The sequence below is a fragment of the Emydura macquarii genome, unplaced genomic scaffold (assembly GCF_026122565.2).
Source record: "Emydura macquarii macquarii isolate MOO-44397 ecotype Brisbane River unplaced genomic scaffold, CSIRO-AGI_Emac_v2 contig_2473, whole genome shotgun sequence".
NCBI lineage: Eukaryota > Metazoa > Chordata > Testudines > Chelidae > Emydura > Emydura macquarii.
The window spans coordinates 40075510-40096307 of record NW_027132610.1 but is presented as its reverse complement, the minus strand read 5'-3'; the positions used below and the strand labels follow the sequence as shown (position 1 = coordinate 40096307).

General features: G+C 39.7%; 1 protein-coding gene across 7 annotated transcripts in view; it reads left to right on the top strand.

Moving 5' to 3' along the window:
* MYCBP2 (MYC binding protein 2) overlaps nucleotides 1-20798 on the top strand; it is a 477832-nt gene that overhangs the window by 407462 nt on the left and 49572 nt on the right. For 6 of the 7 annotated variants that reach the window (XM_067563270.1, XM_067563273.1, XM_067563271.1 and 3 more), the window contains 9 exons: nucleotides 870-1027; nucleotides 1927-2126; nucleotides 2816-2965; nucleotides 12914-13074; nucleotides 14304-14460; nucleotides 15253-15477; nucleotides 15819-15884; nucleotides 18455-18694; nucleotides 19628-19726. In XM_067563270.1, the coding sequence (XP_067419371.1) occupies nucleotides 870-1027; nucleotides 1927-2126; nucleotides 2816-2965; nucleotides 12914-13074; nucleotides 14304-14460; nucleotides 15253-15477; nucleotides 15819-15884; nucleotides 18455-18694; nucleotides 19628-19726 (1456 nt within the window). The remainder of the gene's footprint in view (nucleotides 1-869; nucleotides 1028-1926; nucleotides 2127-2815; nucleotides 2966-12913; nucleotides 13075-14303; nucleotides 14461-15252; nucleotides 15478-15818; nucleotides 15885-18454; nucleotides 18695-19627; nucleotides 19727-20798) is intronic. The other variant, XM_067563268.1, reaches the window with a different exon arrangement.

Genomic DNA, 20798 nt, shown 5'->3' with positions numbered 1-20798 from the left:
ATAAAGACATAATCAGCCCCCAAGTTTTTATATATTTATTTCTATTTCATGGAACTTGACATGTAAAAGAAATTTATTAATGCCAGCATTTAACCGTGACCACCTTCAGAAAAGAGAACGAGGTGTCTCGTCAAGAGCTCTCAGATCTCTGCAGAAACATGAGCTTTGCTCTAACAGGGATCTTCAGGATCATCTTGGTGTAGCCACCTGCCCCTATTGAGGCTTGGGGCAAAGGGGCTACCCCACATCCTGTAGGAAGAATGGAAAGTGGGAGCTCTTCTGCAGACCATAAGAAGTTCACAGAAGTGAAACATTCCAGTGGATTGACAACAGCAGATCAGAACTGGCTGGGGCATCCTGATGCTGGAAGCTTTATTTCCCCGCTATACAAACTTTCAAATTTCAGGTGTTTAGTAGGCTCATGAAGTTTAAAAGTTTGTGTTTACATCATAAGTTTTTCAACACAAATTCTACCATTGAGTTTTGTTTATCTGAAACTCAGTCCTCTGAATACTTTGGATGTCTCCCTTTGTCCTGTCCCCATGAGACATTTGGCTAGTCAGGGCTTACCTTGTTACATCATTAATTATATATTTTAAGAAATACAAGATATAAATTTTAGCAATGTTGAAAGAATTTCTCTTTGGCCAGAGTTCATAAAGTTATTAAGTTGCATGAGGTAAATTTTCATACATCAGTAGTTTTGATGTATCAACCAAATGTATGCTGCTTTCTCGTCTGCTTCATTTCCAGTCTTTAATGCTTATTTTTTTTTAAATGATAATGTTGTTGTGAATTTTGTCTGAGTTATGTCTTCACTGAAACTTTAAAGAAGTTTTTATGACCTCACTGATTTCTTTTCTTCGCAGTTTGGAGACAAGTCCAATAACAGATACAGATCTGGCAAAGCGTACAGTCTTTCAAAGATCATATTCAGTTGTTGCATCAGAATATGACAAACAGCACTCAATTTTACCTGCACGGGTTAAGGCCATTCCTAGGAGAAGAGTCAACAGTGGCGATGCGGGTAAAAATAAACATCTTAAAACAGAAAAAGTATTCACACTTTTCTAAAATGACTGGTTTTATTTTTTTTAAAAAATGGAGTTTAAGGACAGCTCATAAGATTACAGTTCCACAGTGAAAGACTGTAGAAAAAAATTTACAATTTGTTATAAATGTATGTAATTAATAGAGCTAGGCAGGCTTTTTTGGTGAATAGTTTATTCAAGTCCCTTTTCCACATCAGGCAAAGGGAGGAATTGATCCTGGGTTTCCTACTTCTCAGGTGAGTTCTCTAACTGCTGAGCTAAAGGAAGCCCCTATTCTTTTCCCCTCTCTGGTCACTTTGTAAATCTAGTCATCCTATGTTTTTGTCAAATGCCCAAAATTGAAACAAAAAATTCCTAGTCAAAATGAAATGTTTTGGTTTGACCCAGTTCAAAAAATTTTCTTGCTTTTTCAAATCACTGGAAAGCTTGCAAAATGTTGTTTTCATTTCCATCTGAAATTAAACATTTTTTGGGAATTGACAGTGAACCGAAAAATCCATTTTTCACCCAGTTCTAAATAAAAATAGCATATCAAATATTAATCACGTGTAAGTTTTGAGAAGTATGCAGAGCATTAAGAATGGCCCAGGAATTAATTCAAGTCTGAAATTAATTCCAGAGAGTTTTCTGCTTGGTTTTAAAAACTCAAAGCATTCTTGCAGGTCTTAGTGTCTCCTTACCCTGAAGTGAGGCATCTTTTTTTTTTTTACTTCAGTGTTTTTGTATTATATTGTTCTACAAGGACAAAATAGAATGTCCATACTAAAGTTATTATTTTATAACTACTAGCAAACTAATATTTTGGTTTTTATAGCTTCAGTAAAAACAATTACACAAAAAATCTAATATTTATATTTTTTATGCTTTTAAATAGAAGTGGGGTCTTCTCTCCTGAGACATCCATCTCCTGAACTTTCTCGGTTAATCTCCGCCCACAGCTCTCTTTCCAAAGGAGAGAGAAATTTCCAGTGGCCAGTTCTAGCATTTGTAATCCAGCACCATGATTTGGAAGGTCTTGAAATAGCAATGAAACAAGCCTTACGGAAATCTGCTTGCCGAGTCTTTGCTATGGAGGTATTAATGCATTTATGGCTCTAACTGTAATAAAAATGACACATCAGTAACTTGTCCTCCTTCCAGAAAAGTTTTTAAACAAATTTTTATATAAAATTAAATAGTAATACAAAAAAGATAATGCTCTTTTACTAATCCCAAATTGAGACTTTCAGCAAGTTTTAAAACAAATCCAAGTACTCATAACAATGTCTACAAAATCAGAAATATAAAAAAAAATTGTTAACTTTAAACATGTTAGTTTGGATGGTCAATAGTGTTTCTCTAATCTTAGAATGTACATAAGGGACTTGCTTTGTTTTAAAGTACACATTTTTATATAGTCTGTTTCTAAGTCAGGACATGTAAGCACACTACAGAACTTTCATTGGGCTGTAGCAGGATTCTCATGATCAGCTTGTGTATGACAGTCTAGAACACTGTAGATTTACACCCCTGCTTGCCGCAAACTGTCTTGTATATACAAGCCCTCAGTGTGGTGTATTCCCTGTGATATATTTACATCATTGTAAGAAATAGTTTCTAACTTAACAGAAGGGTTTGTGCAATAATGTTTGTGATAATTTTTCAAAAATATTTGTGCTGCTCCTTCTGTGAAATGTTTAAAATTAATCTTTTTGTTGAACTCAACATCCATACCTCCAACTTTCCTTACCTAAATTGTAACTCCGTGTTTACATTTGTTTTAGGCTTTTAACTGGCTTCTCTGTAATGTCATTCAAACAACTTCTCTTCATGATATTTTATGGCATTTTGTGGCTTCACTGACTCCTGCCCCTATGGAACACGAGGAAGACGAGGATGAGGAGAACAAAGCAAATAAAGAAAATGCAGAGCAAGTATGTGAGATTTTAGCAAGCTACTCATAAATAAAGTGTCTTACACAAATTTTGGGTATGACTGTACAGCTAGTTTTCAAATATTTTCTGAATGTCTAAAAGTGAAAACAAACATTAATTTTGTATGTTGCATAGCTTTTAGTGGGGGAAAAAAATCTTAACTATGGAATTGGAAATTTTAGTTCACTTTTTTTCAAGAACATGTATACAGTATTTACCAATTGTTTGTTTTTGGTGATCATCCTTAAATTTAATTCATATTTCTAATTGCTGAATTAATGATGCATTGCAGTTTGTTTTAGTACATTATTTTTGCAATTATAGGGAATGTTTTAAACATTTTAATAAAAAATGCAGTTTTCGACAAGTACAAAAACTATGCTTCTTAGGCTGCATACCAGAAAACTAAGGGAAATTTCCTCTAAGAAACTCCATTATTCTTAACCTGTAGTGTAGACAAGCCCTATCTCAGAATATCTGGTGTCACTCAGGTGTGAATAAGCCACCCCTCTGAGTGACATAAATTATGCCAACCTAAGTGCCGGTGTGGACAGCGCTCTCCCACCAAGATAACTAACGCCTCTCACATAGGTGGTTTTATTATGCCAATGGGAGAGTTCTCTCCCATTGGCATAGAGTGTCTTCATCAGATGTATGACAGCAGCACAGCTGCATCTGTCCAGCTACACTGCTGTAGTACTTCTACAGTAGATTAGCCCTTAATGTAAGTTTGAATGTTGAAAACTCTCTGCGCTGAGTGCACAAAATTTACCATATGAAGTGATACCCCCTACCTCCCTTTCATCAAATTTTAATTATGGAGCTCAGACCATGGGGACAGTATCCAGTGTAGCTGGTATCTAAAAGCCTCTCCTGGGCAGAGATCAAGAGCTGTTTCAGTAAAAGAACTAGGGGTTGCCTTGACAGATGCTGCTAGAGAAGGCAACAAAAGGAAGTGATTAGAACAGCTGCTCTTGTGGTATGCTAATGTGTTCTCCAAAAATAATGAAGATCTTGAGAGACATGATTGGGTGCCACCTTGGATTGTTCTTATGAGAGAGAGCATTCCTGTGAGGCAGCTCCCATTTCTAATTCCCCTGGCATATTGGATAGCAATGAAAGAGAAGCTACTTCACATGCTGCATGATTGCACAATCTATATCACCTTGGGTATCCCCAGTTGTAACTCTGAAAAAGTCCAGTGGAGACGTAAGGATATGTGTTGACTACAAGAGACTTAATTCATGACATTTCAAGATACCCCCACATAGCAGACCCCTGGATAAAATATCAGGAGCAAAATATTTTAGTAGTTTTGATTTTGTATCTGGATAACATCAAATTAAAGTGGCACCGTTAGAGAAAAAACTGCTTTTGTGGTGCCCTATGAGTTGTCTCAATTGCCTTTTGGGTTTATTAATGCACCAAGACATTTCAGGAGGTAGTAAATCACCTCACCCAAGTTTTGAGAACTGAACACGTCCTCGTGTACTTAGAGGACTTGATTTGTTTTCACATACCCCATTTAAATCCTGACTCCTTAAAAAGTTTTAGAATACTTTCCACTCCTAGCAGATGCTCCTCCCATGTTTTGAGTTCATGTGTATTGACTTGAAAGGCTCACTACGAGAAAAACCAGCTGGAAATCAGTATTTTCTGGTAGTATATGACAGCCTCTCAAAGTATGTGGTGGTACAGCCACTGAAGCATAAATGGTTGAGACAATTACAACAGCATTGATGAAACATGTAGCATTGCAAATCAGCCAACCACAGTTATTGCACAAGTTTTGTCAACAACTTCCTGTAACCAAGTTGGGGCCCAGTGTCACTCACTTTGCGAGTAATGTGGAAGTGAAGAGAGTAAACCTCACCCTTGGTTCCATGTTTAGAGTCTGTCAGTGAATATCAACGAGACTGGAATACAGTGTCATCTTTGCAAATAATGCTGGCTAGCACTCAACTATCCATTACTCTCCTGATCAGATTATTTTTGGATTCTGCAAACCCATGCTTTCCTGTGACTTAATGTTCGGGCAGCAAGAACCAACAAGCAAGGTCCCCCTGCATTTACATAGGTGGTTGACACAGCAGAGTCTTATATAAGTGACCTGAGGACACCATTCCAGAAGGTGGAGGAATAGAGGAGCCAGAAATGAGCATGTCAGGCTCAAATGCCAGGAGAAAGGGTAATTTATATGCCCATCCAGGAAGGAGAAAAGGTTTGGCTATGCAACTGGAAAAAGCAACCTGGAAAAAATCCCAAACTTGCTCCTTTATGAGGGGAACCTTATACATCATTTAAAAAACTAAACTACTATTTCTTTGAATGATTGTCTCTATGCATGGTGCATTTCAAGTTCTGCCTGCACTCCATACACCCAGGACCAAAGAGTTTTTCCCTAGTAGTGTCTGACTGTTTTTGGAACTCCCTTCCAGGGTAGGGAGACATTGCTGTACCGCCCCCTTCCCCCCCCCCCCCCTTCAAACTCAGCCTTCTAGTGGTTACAGGACCAGAGTATACCAAGGATCCCTGGTTTCAAAATTTGCATGAAGTGCCACAAACCCTTCTCAGTTGCAGACTTCTACAACACCTGTCTGTACTGACTGGGGAAAACTCACATCCCTTCCAGGTGCAGTATCTGCAGGTCATTCCTGAGCAGAACGAAGATTGTGGGAGGTTTTGGCTCTGTAAGTTCATCATGGATGAATCCATGAAGGTGGGATCAACCTTTGACCAGGGAGACCCTCCTGTACATTGGCCTGAAGAAGGTAGGAGTTGGCCCCTCTTCTTGGTTTCCAGGTGGCTCCAAGACCCTGAGAGAACCAGAGAAGAAGGAGCATGGAGACACAACTGCTCCCACATGGCCAAGAGGGAAGGTTCCCTGTCCAAGCCCTATACAAAGAGGCAGAAGTCTCTGTCCCATATCAAGTCATTGGGAGCTTGCTGGTCCAGAGCGGGACCATCTAGGACTGGGAAGAAACAATCTGGGGCTTCTTCACAGGGCAAAACAGCAGCACCCTACAATATTGGGACTGCTTCTTCAGCACTGAAACCCACATTGATACCAGTGGGATCTGATGCCCCCTACTTCAGTGGCTTGAGCCAGGGACATGACTCTATTAACTACAGCATGGTTCTTGGCTGCAAGATACCTTTTACTGCTTCTGGAGGTGGAGTCATCACTTCTTTCAATCCCTCAATGTCCAGCACCAGAGCCAGACCAGACCCGTCAATGAGAAGATACAGGTCATCATTGCCGCCTCCTGTCCTGAGGCCTCACCCTCTGGATCCAGGTTCCAAATCTTCAGTTTTCAGAAAAGGATTATTGGACACATCCATTCCCAGACTTTGCTTTTGAGGGTTCCCTTAAGGGGACTGAGGCTTACAGAATACGGTATCTCACTATTCTGACATGAGAAAATACTCCCCGTATACCTTCTGGCACCCCGCACTGGGGACCTATATCATGGGGTTGTGAAATTCTGCAATGGCAGCACTGGGGCCCAAGAGATCCATGAGACTACTGGCCAATACAGCCACCTCGTGAGACAAGGGACCCAAGGAGATCCAGAGCTCTGAGAGAAAAGGAAGAGCTTCCTTAGCCTTATCAAGAGGCATGACTTCAGCAGCATGAGAAAGACAAGCAACAAAAACAAGGGAATTCTACACTGGTGACCTTTTTCTCCTCTTCCCCAGACAAGACAGTGATTCCAGCTTCTTCACTGTGCCCTGATGACTTTAAGGCCTTCTAGGACTTGCTTAAGAGGGTGGCAGAGTCACTTCAAACCCCCCTGGAAGAGGACCAGGAAGCAGTACACAAACTGCTGGATATTTTGCATAACTCAGGGCCAAATAGAGTGGCACTTAGTATTAAAGTTGCCATAATTGAATCTGCTTGTACTGTTTGGCAGACAATTGCCTCAGTCCACCAGTAATCAAGCAGGATGAAAATATTAGTTTGTATCTGCAAAAGACTGAGTACCTATTCTTGCAATCTCCCTCCAACTCTTTGGTAGTAGTGTCAGCAGCCACTGAGCGTAGCAGATAGAGACAAGACAGGTCTATGCTGCATGACAAAGACTTCAATTTGTTGGGAGAACGGTGCCTTTCTCAGCCTCCTTGCAGTTTCACATCTCGAACTGCCAAGGTACTAATGACCAAGTATGATTTTAACGTCTTTGACAAATTTGCTGGCTTCAGCAATAAATTACAATGGACAGCTGGATAGTGGAGGTCTCTCTTTGGGATACACCAGTTCTCTTCCCTCACCAATCCACATTCACCCTCCATGTCATCTTTCAGAGATCCCTCTCAAGAGAATTCTTCTGCAAGAGGTAGTCCTTAAACTGGGGGTGATATAACTAGTAACTCCAGCTGCAAGGGGAAAGGAGTTCTATTTCAGGTACTTCCTTGTCTCCAAGAAGACAAGGGGATGGAGACCCATTTGGGATCTCATAGAGCTGAAAAGTTTCATCTGCCACCTGAAGTTTAGAATGATCACCCTGTTGTCCATTTCCAATCTCTAGATCCAGACAATTGGTTCACGGTCCTTGAATCTTAGACGCCTATTTTCATTTGGATATTCATCCAGCACACAAGAGATTCCTGAGATATGTGGATGTCCGACAACATAACCAGGACAGATTTCTCCTCTTTGGACTCTTGATGATGCCAAGAATGTTCACCAAAGTATTGGTGGTGGGGGCAGCTCACTTTTGCTATCAAGCAGAAATGGTTTACCCTTATTTACCTGGATTCTAAAGGGACGATCATACCAGGAAATCCAAGAAGCAACCACCTAGCTTTTACATGTGTTTGAAAGGTTGAGTCTCAAAGTGAACGTGGAGAACTCCTCCCTGGAACCCTCACAGTAGATAGAGTTTATCAAGGCAAGGTGAGGATGGACAATGTTACATCCAGGGCATGCTTACCAGATGATCACATCCTCTCCATTTAGAGGACTCAAACAAGCTCCAGGCTGTCCATAAGATCCTGCCTGGCGCCTGAGGGTCATTTGGCTACAAGAACCTATGCAAACTTATTTGCCAGGCTTCATTCATCTCAGATGTCTGAAAGCCTAGCTGTGGACTATTCATACTCCAAGCATGCACTGAATTGACTTGCTTAATCATGGTTTCTAAAAGGTATGTGAGGGATGCCGTTTAACACCCCACTTTCAACAAAGACTGTAAACACAGGAGCATGCATCCCTTTTAGTTTGGAGAGTATACATGGAGTGGCGGTTAAGGCAAGGGATGTGGTTTCCTCAGTAGTATATGCTTCACGTCAATGTATGGGAGCTGAGAGCAGTCAGAATAATCTGTGAACAATTCCTCTTTCTTTGAATAGTGTCCCTCTGGGTGCTTCTCAGTAGGTGTGCTTGCATACCTGTGCTGCTGATCGGAGAACTTAGTCTGCAGCATCCGTTAGGCCCAAATATGCACCGTCTCTCCTCGTGCCCTGAGTTCTAGTTCTAGTTCTAGTTGTAGTTCTAGTAGTTTTCCCCCTTTTCTTTTCTTTTTTTTACAAACAACCTGCCCTCCCCCCCCCCCCCCCCCCGGTTTTTTCCTCATTGGGGACCATTCCCCCAACGGGGTATGCCCAGTTCACCAGGCTTCAAGAAGTGCCTCTCTTGCAAAGAGGCAATCCCTGTCACAGACAAGCACTCTCAGTGCATAAACTGACTAGGGGAAGTCCACATTCAACAAAAATATGGTCTCTGCCAGCGACTGAGGTCTAGGTCTCAAAAGGATAGAGAGCTCAGATAGAAGATCATCTTCATGGAGGTAGCTCTCTGGACCCATGCCACGAGTCATCTGGCAGACGTTAGTCTTCCCCATAGTCCTCTATGTCTAAAAGCTGTGGGTTGAAGAAACAAGCCTCCGACCCCTCTCATAAATCATCAAAAAAGAGAGTGGGAAGTCCCACAGTGAGTCCTGAGATAGCTGCAAATAATCTCCAGTATCCTTAGTGCTGTCGACCCCGAGACAAACCCAGTCTGACACCTGTGGCTAATGGAAATCTACCATTGACAAGTCTATGGATCCAATTGTCGTGGACACTGAATGAGTCAACAGCACCGAGGGACAAGGACAGGAGTAAGCACTCCACTAAGAAGGTATTGCCAGGACACAATTCTCCATCGGTACCATTGTTGACTTCTCCATTCCAATCAATACCTCCTGTCACAGAACTGAGGACGTACCCTACATCCGAACCTGGGGATTCTTCACCTCAAGGCTTGGCTCCTTCATAGTTCGAACACCTAGAGAACTCCTGCTCGAAGGAAATACAAGAGTTGTTATTACACAGTAGGAAGTCCTTGATATGCCATACTTACCTGCAAAAATGGTCCAAGTTCTGCATTTGCTGTATTTCACAACAAATCTCCCCGATATCCATGTGCTGGACTACCTTTTATCCTTAAAATCCTCAGGGTGGTCCATTAATTTTCTCAAAATACAACTGGCAGCCATCAGCATGTTTCACTTACCAGTGGACACCTACTCTGTATTTTCCTACCCAGTCTCCACCAACTTCCAGAAGGGTCTGATTAAAATCTTCCCTAAGTGGCAAAATCCGTACCAGTCTGGGACTTGAACCTTGTTTTATCAACACTTATGAAGTCACTGTTCGAGCCCCTGCATTCTGCTGCCTTCTGCATCTCTGTGTGAAGGTAGCATTTTTGTTCACTGTCCCATCAGTCATAGGAATTGGGGAGCCATTGATAACTCATGACTAACACATCCACTGAAGTTTTTCACAAGGATAAGATGTCCATTAGACTATATCTGGTTTGTCCCTATGGTGGTGGTGGACTTTCTGCATCAATCAAGGTATCCATCTGTCTGTGTTCTACCCTGAACCTCATTCTAGCACGGAAATGGTGTAACATTCACTGGACATGTGTAGGGCCCTTGCCTTTTACCTGCATGGAATGAAATCATTTAGATTTTTTGCATCATTTGCAGAATGTATTGAAAGGAGAGGCCATCTTCTCCCAGAGACTGTCTAAACGGTTCTCATGTACATCCTACCCTACTATGAGATGAACGATGTCTTGCTTGAGGACAGTATGAGAGCACAATTAACTAGAGATCAGGCAACAATGGTTGCTTACATTAGAGACGTTGCTGACATCTGCAAAGCAGCTTGGCGTTCTGTACACACCTTTTCTAGACACTATACACTGGTGCAAGCAGCTGCTTCTGACACTTCTTCAGGCAGACCATTTCTGCAATCTCTTGTCATAGGACTCCACGCACCACCTCCTCAATAGAGACCCTGCTTGTGAATCTTCTGAAGTGTATTACACATACAGACAATCACTCAAAGAAGGATCCACCCACCTTGTGGTAACTTGAGTTCTTTGAGATGTGTTGTCCCTTTGTGTAGTGCACAACTCACTCTCCTTGCCCACTGCCTAGTTTCCCCCTACTGGGAAGTGGCCCAAGTGAAGGAACTAAGATGGCAGCCCCTTTTATCCCTTGGTGTAGAGTGAGGAGAGTGGAGGTATACGCACAAACCAGAAGGATGCTGATAGGATAAATCTCCTGTCCTGAGTGCATACACAACCTGAAGTATGTTATAAATATGGACAACACATCTTGAAGAACTCAAGTTGCCACAAGGTGTATAACTTATCCTTGCTGATACAAGCACTGAGGATGCTCAGCAATCATTCCATAGAGATGAAGAGGAGGATTTGGAAGTACCTCTGCAAGTTCCTGTGGCTAATAATAGAAGAGGAATTTCCAGGATGTTGTTGGGACATTGACATACTGCAGTCTTCAACAGACAGTCTGTCCACAAAGGATGGGCCTAACTTAGAGCACCTGAACCCTGCAATCTAGATCCAAGTATGAGTGTTGTCTCTGTGACTAAATATAGGACTCAAATGGGCAGACCAACATAGAAATCTGCCTGGATGTCAGACTACCTGGCTTCCTAGAAGTTGTTTTATGTTCTTATTTAACTGGGGGAGAATCATAATGATTAGTACAGACAGCATCTCCACCAATAGATGGTATTGTATCTTATCTTATTGTTATGTTGTTATCTGTGATCTGGATGTTTTAGCAGAACGTTGAGTGACCCCTGGTTTTTATGTTAAGTGAAGGGGCAAATTTCTTAACATAAGAACTAGGGGTCACTCAATTAAATTAATAGGCTACAGGTTTAAAATGAACATAAGGAAATATTTCTTCACAAAATGTACAGTCAACCTGTGGAACTCATTGCCGCGGGATGTTATGAAGGCCAAAAGTATAACTGGATTAAAAAAAGAACTAGATAAATTCATGGAGAATATGTCCATCGATGGCTATTAGCCAAGATGGTCAAGGATGGTCATTGTCCCTAAACCTTTCACTGCTAGAAGCTGGGGCTGGATGATGAGATGAATCACTCGATGAGATGAATCACTCAATGTTCTGTTCATTCCCTCTGAAGCATCTGGGTGCTGTTGAAAGAGAGGATACTGGGCTTGATGGACCATTGGTCTTGATTCAGTATGGCCATTCTTATGTCAGACCTTTTTTGTCCTAAATGATCTTAACAAAACAACACAGATGTTTGTGTCTTCCCAGATAGTTTAAACTCATGGAAATCCTGTAAGTAGGCAATGTTTTTAAACGTGTGTATGTATATACATACATATTTATGTAAAAGATTAATTATCAATTTTGGGTGCTAGTCTTCAAAACTGAAAGTTTCTTCTTCATCAAGGTCTGACGAATAATGTTTTTCTATAGAGAATTTCAAGAAGAACTGCCTGTTTTAAAAAGGCTGCCATTTTCCATTGTTCTCATTGAGACTTAATCTACAGTCTGTACTCAGTTGGCCATTTTTTGAAGGTCACCTGTCTTCCATTGTTATGGAACTAAGGGCTAGTTGACACTTAAGTTTTGCTGGTTTAACTATATTTGTATAGTTAAAATGGGGAAACACTTCTAGTGTTGGTAAAGGTATCCTGTTATAAAAGTGCTTATACTGGTTCAGGAGCTAAAATAAGTTTTAAGGCAAATCTCATATGGGTATAACTGCATCTGCAGCAGGGTTTTTACTGCATAACTGTCAGCAAAAAAATTCACCCCTAACTGACATACTGGTAAAACTTCCAAGTGTGGACCAGGCTAATCTGTTCCTCTTTGCCTCCTGATTGCATAGGATGCTACTGTCTTTACCAGCTTCATTCTCATGGGAAATAGTGGGAGGTGGTGAGCATTTTGAAATAGGATGAATTTTGTGCATTTCTCTAAAAGAGAAGATCCTATACAGCAGCCTCTACTGACAGATCAACATATGGTTATGAAAAATGTCAAGTAATGTCCAGTAATCCTAAATATTTGTTTTCAAAAGCTATCTGTTGCACCAGATATATTCAACAGGAAGGGAAAGCTAATGTTTGTTTATACAGGAAGTGGATGGGGTAAAGTGGGGCACAGGAGAAAATGAGAACATGGAGGGGGATATATGCAGGGGGAAGGAATATGGAGGGTGGAGAGTAGAGGTGTGATTAGGATGATGTGTTCAAGGGATTGTAAAGAGGTATACGAGGCAGGGGTTGTTTAGAAGACAGAAAGGAGAGAAACGGGGGTGTACGCTCCAGCTGGTTTGTGCTACTCTGACAAAACAAAGCTGCTGTAAACACAGCTTAAGTGGCCAGTGGGCTCTGGCTGCTTTTTACTGCTTCAGAGTGGCATAGTACAGCTGGTACATTATTGATAAATTTTGCCATAAGTGTTTAATTTTTCAAAAATTATTTAAGTAACACTTGCTTTGGGGATTGTAACAACATTCCTGGGATATATTTTATTCTAAATTATTTATATGAACTCTCAATCTGAACTCCATTTTACATTGTTTTTCTCTAAAAATTTATATTTATTTTATAAAGGCATCTTATTAACAGAACCAGTGTAACATATTTCCTTTGAATCTTAGGAGAAAGACACAAGAGTATGTGAACATCCACTGTCAGATATAGTGATTGCTGGTGAAGCAGCTCATCCGTTGCCCCACACTTTCCATCGTCTACTTCAGACCATCTCTGATCTTATGATGTCTCTCCCCAGTGGTAGTTCATTACAACAAATGGCCCTAAGGTATGTACAAAATAGGGAAAAACTATGAAAGGCCCAAGACATCCAAGCATTGTAAACTAAGTTATTAGAAGATCTTGCAATGTGCTTTTAGAAGTCTGAAATGCCTGGATATGCTATTTTAAAGAAGAGGAAAAAAAGTTATTTCTTTAAGCATGGCATAAATGATGGGAAAAGTTGTAGAGAAAAGTTTATTTGATTTTAAATTCTGTACCACGTCTATCACTAATAATGTAAAAATTATACTTCAGTGTTCTTTAATGTACATGCATAAACATAATAGAGGTTAAATACCTTTTTGTTTGAAAAATGTCATATTTGGTATTCCCCAATAATTTTCTGCATTCTTCATTTTATTATTATAGCTACTATAAAGAAATATATGGAATAATTATTATTGAACTCAACTCTTGTGTGACTATAACTAGGAGTCTACTTAAATTGTGGAGAAATCACACCCGTTTTTGTGAGTTGGTCATAGCATAAATAACAGATTTTGCAGATGTGTAATGTACTCTCTGGCCGCCCAGCTCTGAAGGCAGAGCGGAGAGCAGTGCCTGCTGGCTGGGTGGCCAGCTCTGAAAGCAGCGCTGCCTGCCAGCAACAGCAGAGAAGTAAGGGTGGCATGGTATTGTGGTGATGCTTTCAGAACTGGGTGCCCCAGCTAGCAGCTCCACTTTCCAGCTGTCCTGTTCTGATGGCAGTGCAGAGAATGGCAGCTGCTGCCTTGGTGCCCAGCTCTGAAGGCAGCAGTGTGGCCAGCAGCTGCAGAGAAGTAAGGATGACATGGTGTTGCCACCCTTTACTTCTGTGCTATGGCAATGGTGCCTTCAAGGCTGGACACCCGAGCAGCAGCCACTGCTCTCAGCTTTGCCTTTAGAGCTGGGCAACCAGAAACCAGATTTCCTGATGGAGACTGTATTTTCTAGGGGAGGCCAGCTTTCAGAGTCCACTATTTTCACGACCGCGAATTTGATAAATCCCTAACTATAACAAATATTCCTGCTTTAGACTTTTTGCAGTGCTAACAAATATTTCTTTTTACCTTCTTCAGAATGATACACAATATGGTTGTGATCCTGATGTCTCCATTCTAAATGTTTATATGAACATTTATGCTTAATTTTTTTTTAAATTATGTAATAATTAAAATCATGTAAATACTCATAGTGCTTGCAAGAGTAGACTGAAATTGGAAAAACCTTTTAATAATATTTTTAATGTGATTTCAGATGTTGGAGCCTCAAATTCAAACAATCTGACCATCAGTTCCTGCATCAGAGCAATGTCTTTCATCATATTAACAACATTTTGTCCAAATCTGATGATGGAGATAGTGAGGAGAGCTTTAGTATCAGTATACAGTCTGGTTTTGAAGCCATGAGTCAGGCAAGTCTTACATCAATAGATATCACAAGTAGTAAATTTGAATGAATTAGTAGATAGTTTGATTACAGGTACTGAAGATTATTTTAATGTTCTAGTTTTTAGCAATCTTACTTTATTAAATATAAATTTTTAAGTAACTTTTTAAAATTGCCATTTTAAATATTTTATTTCAATAATGGATATCTTTCATGATCAGGGCCTTTGTGGCTGATATTCAGATTGTGATATTTAGATTTAAAGATTCAAATATTATCCCTCCACCTGAACCTCATTCAAATCAGTATTTTGGAATAGTAACCATTCCTTTCTGTCACTGGTTTCTAGGATTAGGAGGGGGGGAGGTCCTTTTATGTTTGAATTTAAATTAATTCAAAAATTGCTCTTAAAACTCATTCTTTCTCCTACCACCACTTATTTCCAGTCCCCTCTTCCTCACATTTCTTCTCTTTCTCTTTTTGGTCTTTCGAAGGCACACATTGCTGCTTTTTTAATGATCATCTACAAAGGAAGTAGAGAGAGGATATGGGAATTGAGTAGGAGAAAATAAGCTGATCATTGTTTCCCATTCTTAATACACTTTAGCAATTGAACCTGTTTTCTGTAGTATTTTCCCTGGTGACTGAAGCTCAAGAAACCTAGAGCTTTGATCATATAACTTAGTCGTTCACAGGTTTCTTCTTTTAGTTTAGAGAGTTTATTCATCATAATAGGTATTCCTGTAAAAAGTGTTTTAGACATTTGTTTAGTTTGGCTTCATTTCTGAGGTTTGAAAGCATCTCATTTTTTTTACAGGAATTGTGTATTGTAATTTGCCTAAAAGATCTAACCAGCATTGTTGACATCAAAACATCAAGCCGACCTGCCATGATTGGCAGTTTGACAGATGGCTCCACAGAAACCTTCTGGGAGTCAGGAGATGAAGATAAAAATAAAACTAAGAACATCACAATTAATTGTGTAAAAGGAATTAATGCTCGCTATGTGTCTGTTCATGTAGACAACTCCCGAGATCTTGGGGTAAGAGGAGAATTGTCTGTCTTTATTAAAAGTGCACAGTTAGGGAACTTATTTTCTGCAGTTCTTCATTGTCCTAAGTTTTCAATATAAAATCATTTTCATTTTTTATTTACACACTTACTTGTTTCTACTTTTGTATGTAATGAGGACTTTAGATTGCCTTAGACGTACAGGTATCTTGTGTTTTTGGAAATGAAATGTGCAACTCCATTAATTCTGTATCTCTGTAAGGGCACTCTGTAATGTTAATATGGAAGAAATTACCATGATGCTACTATTCACCTTCAGAATTAATTGTGGAGGTTTTTATTTGTCTTTTTTATTTTGCTTCTCTGTCACAGAACAAAGTAACTTCAATTACTTTCTTGACTGGTAAGGCAGTAGAAGATCTTTGCAGAATAAAGCAGGTAACTAATTACATGTGTTGTTTTGTGTAAAAATAACATTCTTGTTAATGATAAAAATAATAATCCTTTGTTTTATACACATACTGCATAGTCCATCTGAGGAAGCAGTTTACAAGTGTTACCATCCAGCCTCTGATCCCTTACTTCTCCAACCAGACATGATATCACAGAGATGCAGCCAAGTCATTTGTACTAGTTCATGTTCCCCATATCTTGTGGTGTGGACATTGGTTATCTGACTTCGACAGGAAGAAGTACATAAAAATAGAAAAGACTCTACTTTTCATAGTAGAAAAGACTCTACTAGACATACACACTATTAAATGGAAGAGATTCACTGTCTGAGCACAACAGCACTAACTGTCACTCAAGCACAAATTCTAGACGTACTGAACAATCTCAACTAAAAAACTCTGGGCCAGCAGTTCCCAAACTGTGGGTCACGACCCAAAATGGGGTCACACCATTAGCAGTTGGGGGAGTTGCAGCAACCCCTACTGTGCAGAGGATGCTGTTTTGCTCTGATAGCATGATCTCTCATACACAGTACATGCCAAGGTCCCAATGCATGGAGGATGCCATTTTGCTCTATGAAATGACATCCTCCATGCTGTCTAGGGTCCTAGGAGGAAATAATTAAAATGGGGTTGTGCTGGCAAAAAGTTTGGGAAACCCTGCTCTGGGCTATCTGAGCTCATTGGGTGTTCATCTAGTAGCCAGCTAAGTTCTCCCTCCAATACAAGAATATTTCACGTTTTCTCACACCACAGTGGCCAAACTGACCCCAGTTGGAGAACCTGTCCCTCCTTAGGATCTAAATATTGGCCTCATGGGATTGATGGGCCTGCCTTTTGAACTCCTCGTTACACGTTCCTAGTTTCACCTTTCCATTAAAGCAGCCTTATAAGTAGCAATGATGTCAGCCAGAAGGGTCAGGGAGATAAAAGCTTTGATGGCAGAGCCCCTGGAGACAGTTTCTCTTAGGGACAGGGTGTCATTGAGATCTCCCCTAAAATTTCCACCAAAAATAGTTTTTCATTTAAATTGGGTTATCCATCTTTCTTTTTGTTTTCTTTTTTTCTTTATTTTTCCAAAATGGCATTCAAATGAATGAGGTAACCCTGCACATACTAGATGTCCTTAGAGTGCTTCAATAGAGAACTAGGCCATTTCAGGTATTGAATTGACTAATGTAACCCCATCTATAATAGTCACAGCTCACTCAACTACAGCATAGGCAAAAATTGTTGCTTTCTTGAGAGATATCCCCATTCTGAACATTTATAGGGTAGTTACCTAGTCCTCCGTATATACATTTTCCCAGCACTGCTCTGTTGGGGAGACATCCAGTTTGGATGCTAATTTTTACAAGGCTGTCCCACAATCACTGTATATAGACTAGGGATGTAAAAATTAATTTAAAATCCATTTAAGCATTCTAAAAATAGAACGTTTAAACGGATAAACGCGGGGGGACAGACCATGCTGGGCAGCTCTCACTTGCAGGGACCTGCCGCGCGTGCGCGCGCCCCCCCCCCCCCCCCTCAGCTCCTGGGGAACCGAGCCCAGCTGCGGTTTGCTGTCCCCTCTCCCCAGCGCTGGGCTGCCCAGATAGCCCAGCTATCACTCCCCTCCCCCCAGTTTAAACGGGTAATCAGCTGTTTAAAATGTTTAAACAGCTGATTATCATTTAAATGGTTAATCTTTTACATCCCTAGTATAGACTCCTAGCATTTACCTCCTACAGTCTAGCTCACTGCTTGATAAACACCAACAGTGGAATACATATATGGATAACTCAAGAAGAAGAAATGGTTATTCAGTCTATTCACTCTACACGTCTGAAAGAACCACAATTAATGTAGGGTTAGTTCCTTTTTGTGGGATGACTTATCCAAACAGTAGAATGCTTATTGCTTTTCATCAACTTTTTTCTCCACATAACTTTGAATCTTGTTTTAAATTGTACCTAAATAGTGTTTGCTGTGATTTAAAAAATAAATAAATAAATAAAAAGCTCCATTATAGTAAATGAGAGATTAGCCACTGACTTCAGTAGGGTCAGAATTTCAACCTGTATTTCTATTTTATTTAATTTTTTTTTGTCTGATACAGAATTTGAATAATTAAGTATATTTAACCATGTTTTATATTTTAGACAAACTACTTTTTTAGAAAAGGTGAAAGAACTTTAATTCAAAGTGATTTACAAATTTATAAATTGCCACTGAGAAAATGACACAGACTTAAGTGGTGCAACTGCATAACCAACAAAGATGACTTATTACTAATATTTTTTTTAAACTGGGCTTTAAAAGTGAACAGAAAATGAAAAGTTACATGTTTTTTATTTATAATTTGAGATTTTGAAATCTTAACTTGTGAAGATTGGAAGTTTTATAGTAAAATAGTTTTGTAATCTTCTGCAGAATAGACATTTGTTTGTCATCTAAGCAATAATTGGTTTCCACAGTGTGTGCTGGATAATTTGTACAAATAACTCTCCAGAAGTGGCTGACTCAGCCTGGTATTGTGTTGTAAATTCACATCTTTATATTCCTGTTTGTCAGGTTGATTTGGATTCAAGACACATTGGCTGGGTAACAAGTGAACTTCCTGGTGGAGATAATCACATCATCAAAATTGAATTAAAGGGCCCAGAGAACACACTAAGAGTTCGACAAGTGAAAGTACTGGGATGGAAAGATGGCGAAAGCATTAAAATTGCAGGCCAGATCTCAGCAAGTGTAGCTCAGCAAAGAAACTGTGAAGCTGAGACACTGCGAGTATTCCGACTTATTACATCTCAGGTGGGACATTGCAACTACCTCAAATTGTACACTTAGATAACATGAAAGCTGTTAAGATTTAGTGACGTATTCCTTTTCAAAAGAAAGCTGTTGTGTTTTTGTTTGTATGGGGATGGTGGTAGAGTGATAGTATGGTAGAAAAGAAATTCAGTGAAGAACTACTACTTCTTACAGTGATTAAACACGTTGATAAAGTAAATTTCCCTTCTGAAGCTTTACATTGTACTGATTTACAGTTGGTTTTTTGCTTTTGCCTTTCTTTGATCCAATCCGCTCTCCTGCAGGACCTCATTTCTTTCCACTACCAACATACTAATTTACATTCTTCCTCTCCCATGTTTCTTCCTATTCCTTCCTTTTTCTTCCCACTCCTTTTTGTCCACACTTCCTACTTCATTAGTATCCTCCATTTAAAAAGTATGTTGTATCTCTTTCTTGTTTCTTGTCATTTTAGACTGTAAACTTTTCAGGGGAGGGATAGTGTTTGTGTTCGTACAGTGCCTCTCGTAACAATCCTGATCAGGGCCTTTACGTGCTAATGGAATATAAATAATATAAATTCAGAAATTTTGAATCACCATCATGTGTTTGTTGGTGATATATGTTATCACAGAAATAGGAGAGTAAGCTAGACTTGTGCAACCTAGAATGATAAGCTTTTTTTAAGACAGTGACATATTTTTATTAATCAAATGTGGTTAGCAGCTGAAGTTTCTCTGATGCTGACTGCCAGTGCAGACTCCTCTCTCTACTATACTGTTGCCATCAATCAGAATATCTTATATATGGTGAACAAAAACTAAGCAATGTTAATATATTTTAAACTACAAAGAATAATGGTATAACCCTCTTAATTTTGTCAGCTTCAAAAGTTTTATGTCAGTATGAGCCTAGTTTTGAACTTTGTTTAACCTTTATTGTAACTTCTCACAGGTATTTGGAAAACTCATCTCTGGAGATGCTGAGCCAACCCCAGAACAAGAAGAAAAAACACTGCTGTCTTCCCCGGAAGGAGAAGAAAAAGTACACAATGTATTATTTATGTTCTACAATTATTATTTTACTGAAATTAGTTGTTATGGGTTGTTTTTTTTTTTTTTTTTTTTTTTTGGTAATTTGGTTTTACTCATATAATAGACTGTCTTACTACAGATATTTTTCACATCCAAGCAATATTATAGTGTTGCCATTGCCTATTTAAAAAAAAATAACATAATTAGAAGGATTTTTGTGTAATTAATATTTTTTGTGAATAGAGTCTATGAGTCTAAGGTCAGAAGGGACCAATATGATCATCTAGTCTGACCTCCTGCACGATGCAGGCCACAGAACCTCACCAACCCACTCCTGTAATAATCCTCTAACCTATGACTGAGTTATTAAAGTCCTCAAATCATGGTTTAAAGACTTCAATATACAGAGAATCCACCAGCAAGTGAGCCGTGCCCCATGCTACAGAGGAAGGTGAAAACCCCCTGGACCCTTTGCCAATCTGCCCTGGAGGAAGATTCCTTCCTGACCCCAAATATGGCAATCAACTAAACCCTGAGCATGTGGGCAAGACTCACCAGCCAGACACCCAAGAACGAATTGTCTGTAATAACTCAGAACCCACCCCATCTAACATCCCATCACAGGCCATTGGTATATCTGCCACCAGTAGTCAAAGATCAGTCAATTGCCAAACTAGGCAGTCCCATCATACCACCCCTTTCCCCTAAAATTTATCAAGCTCAGTATTGAAGCCAGCTAGGTTTTTTGCCCCCACTGCTCCCCTTGGAAGGCTATTCCAGAACTTCACTCCTCTGATGGTTAGAAACCTGCATCTAATTTCAAGTCTAAACTTCCTAATGGCCAGTTTATATCCATTAGTTCTTGTGTCCACATTGACGTGGAACTTAAATAATTCCTCTCCCTCCCTTGTATTTATCCCTCTGATATATTTATAGAGAGCAGTCAGATCTCCCCTCAATCTTATTTTGGTTAAGCTAAATAAGCCTCTTTTGAGTCTCCTCTCATAAGGCAGGTTTTCCATTCCTCAGATCATCCTAGTAGCCCTTCTCTACACCTGTTCCAGTTTGAATTAATCTTTCTTAAACATGGG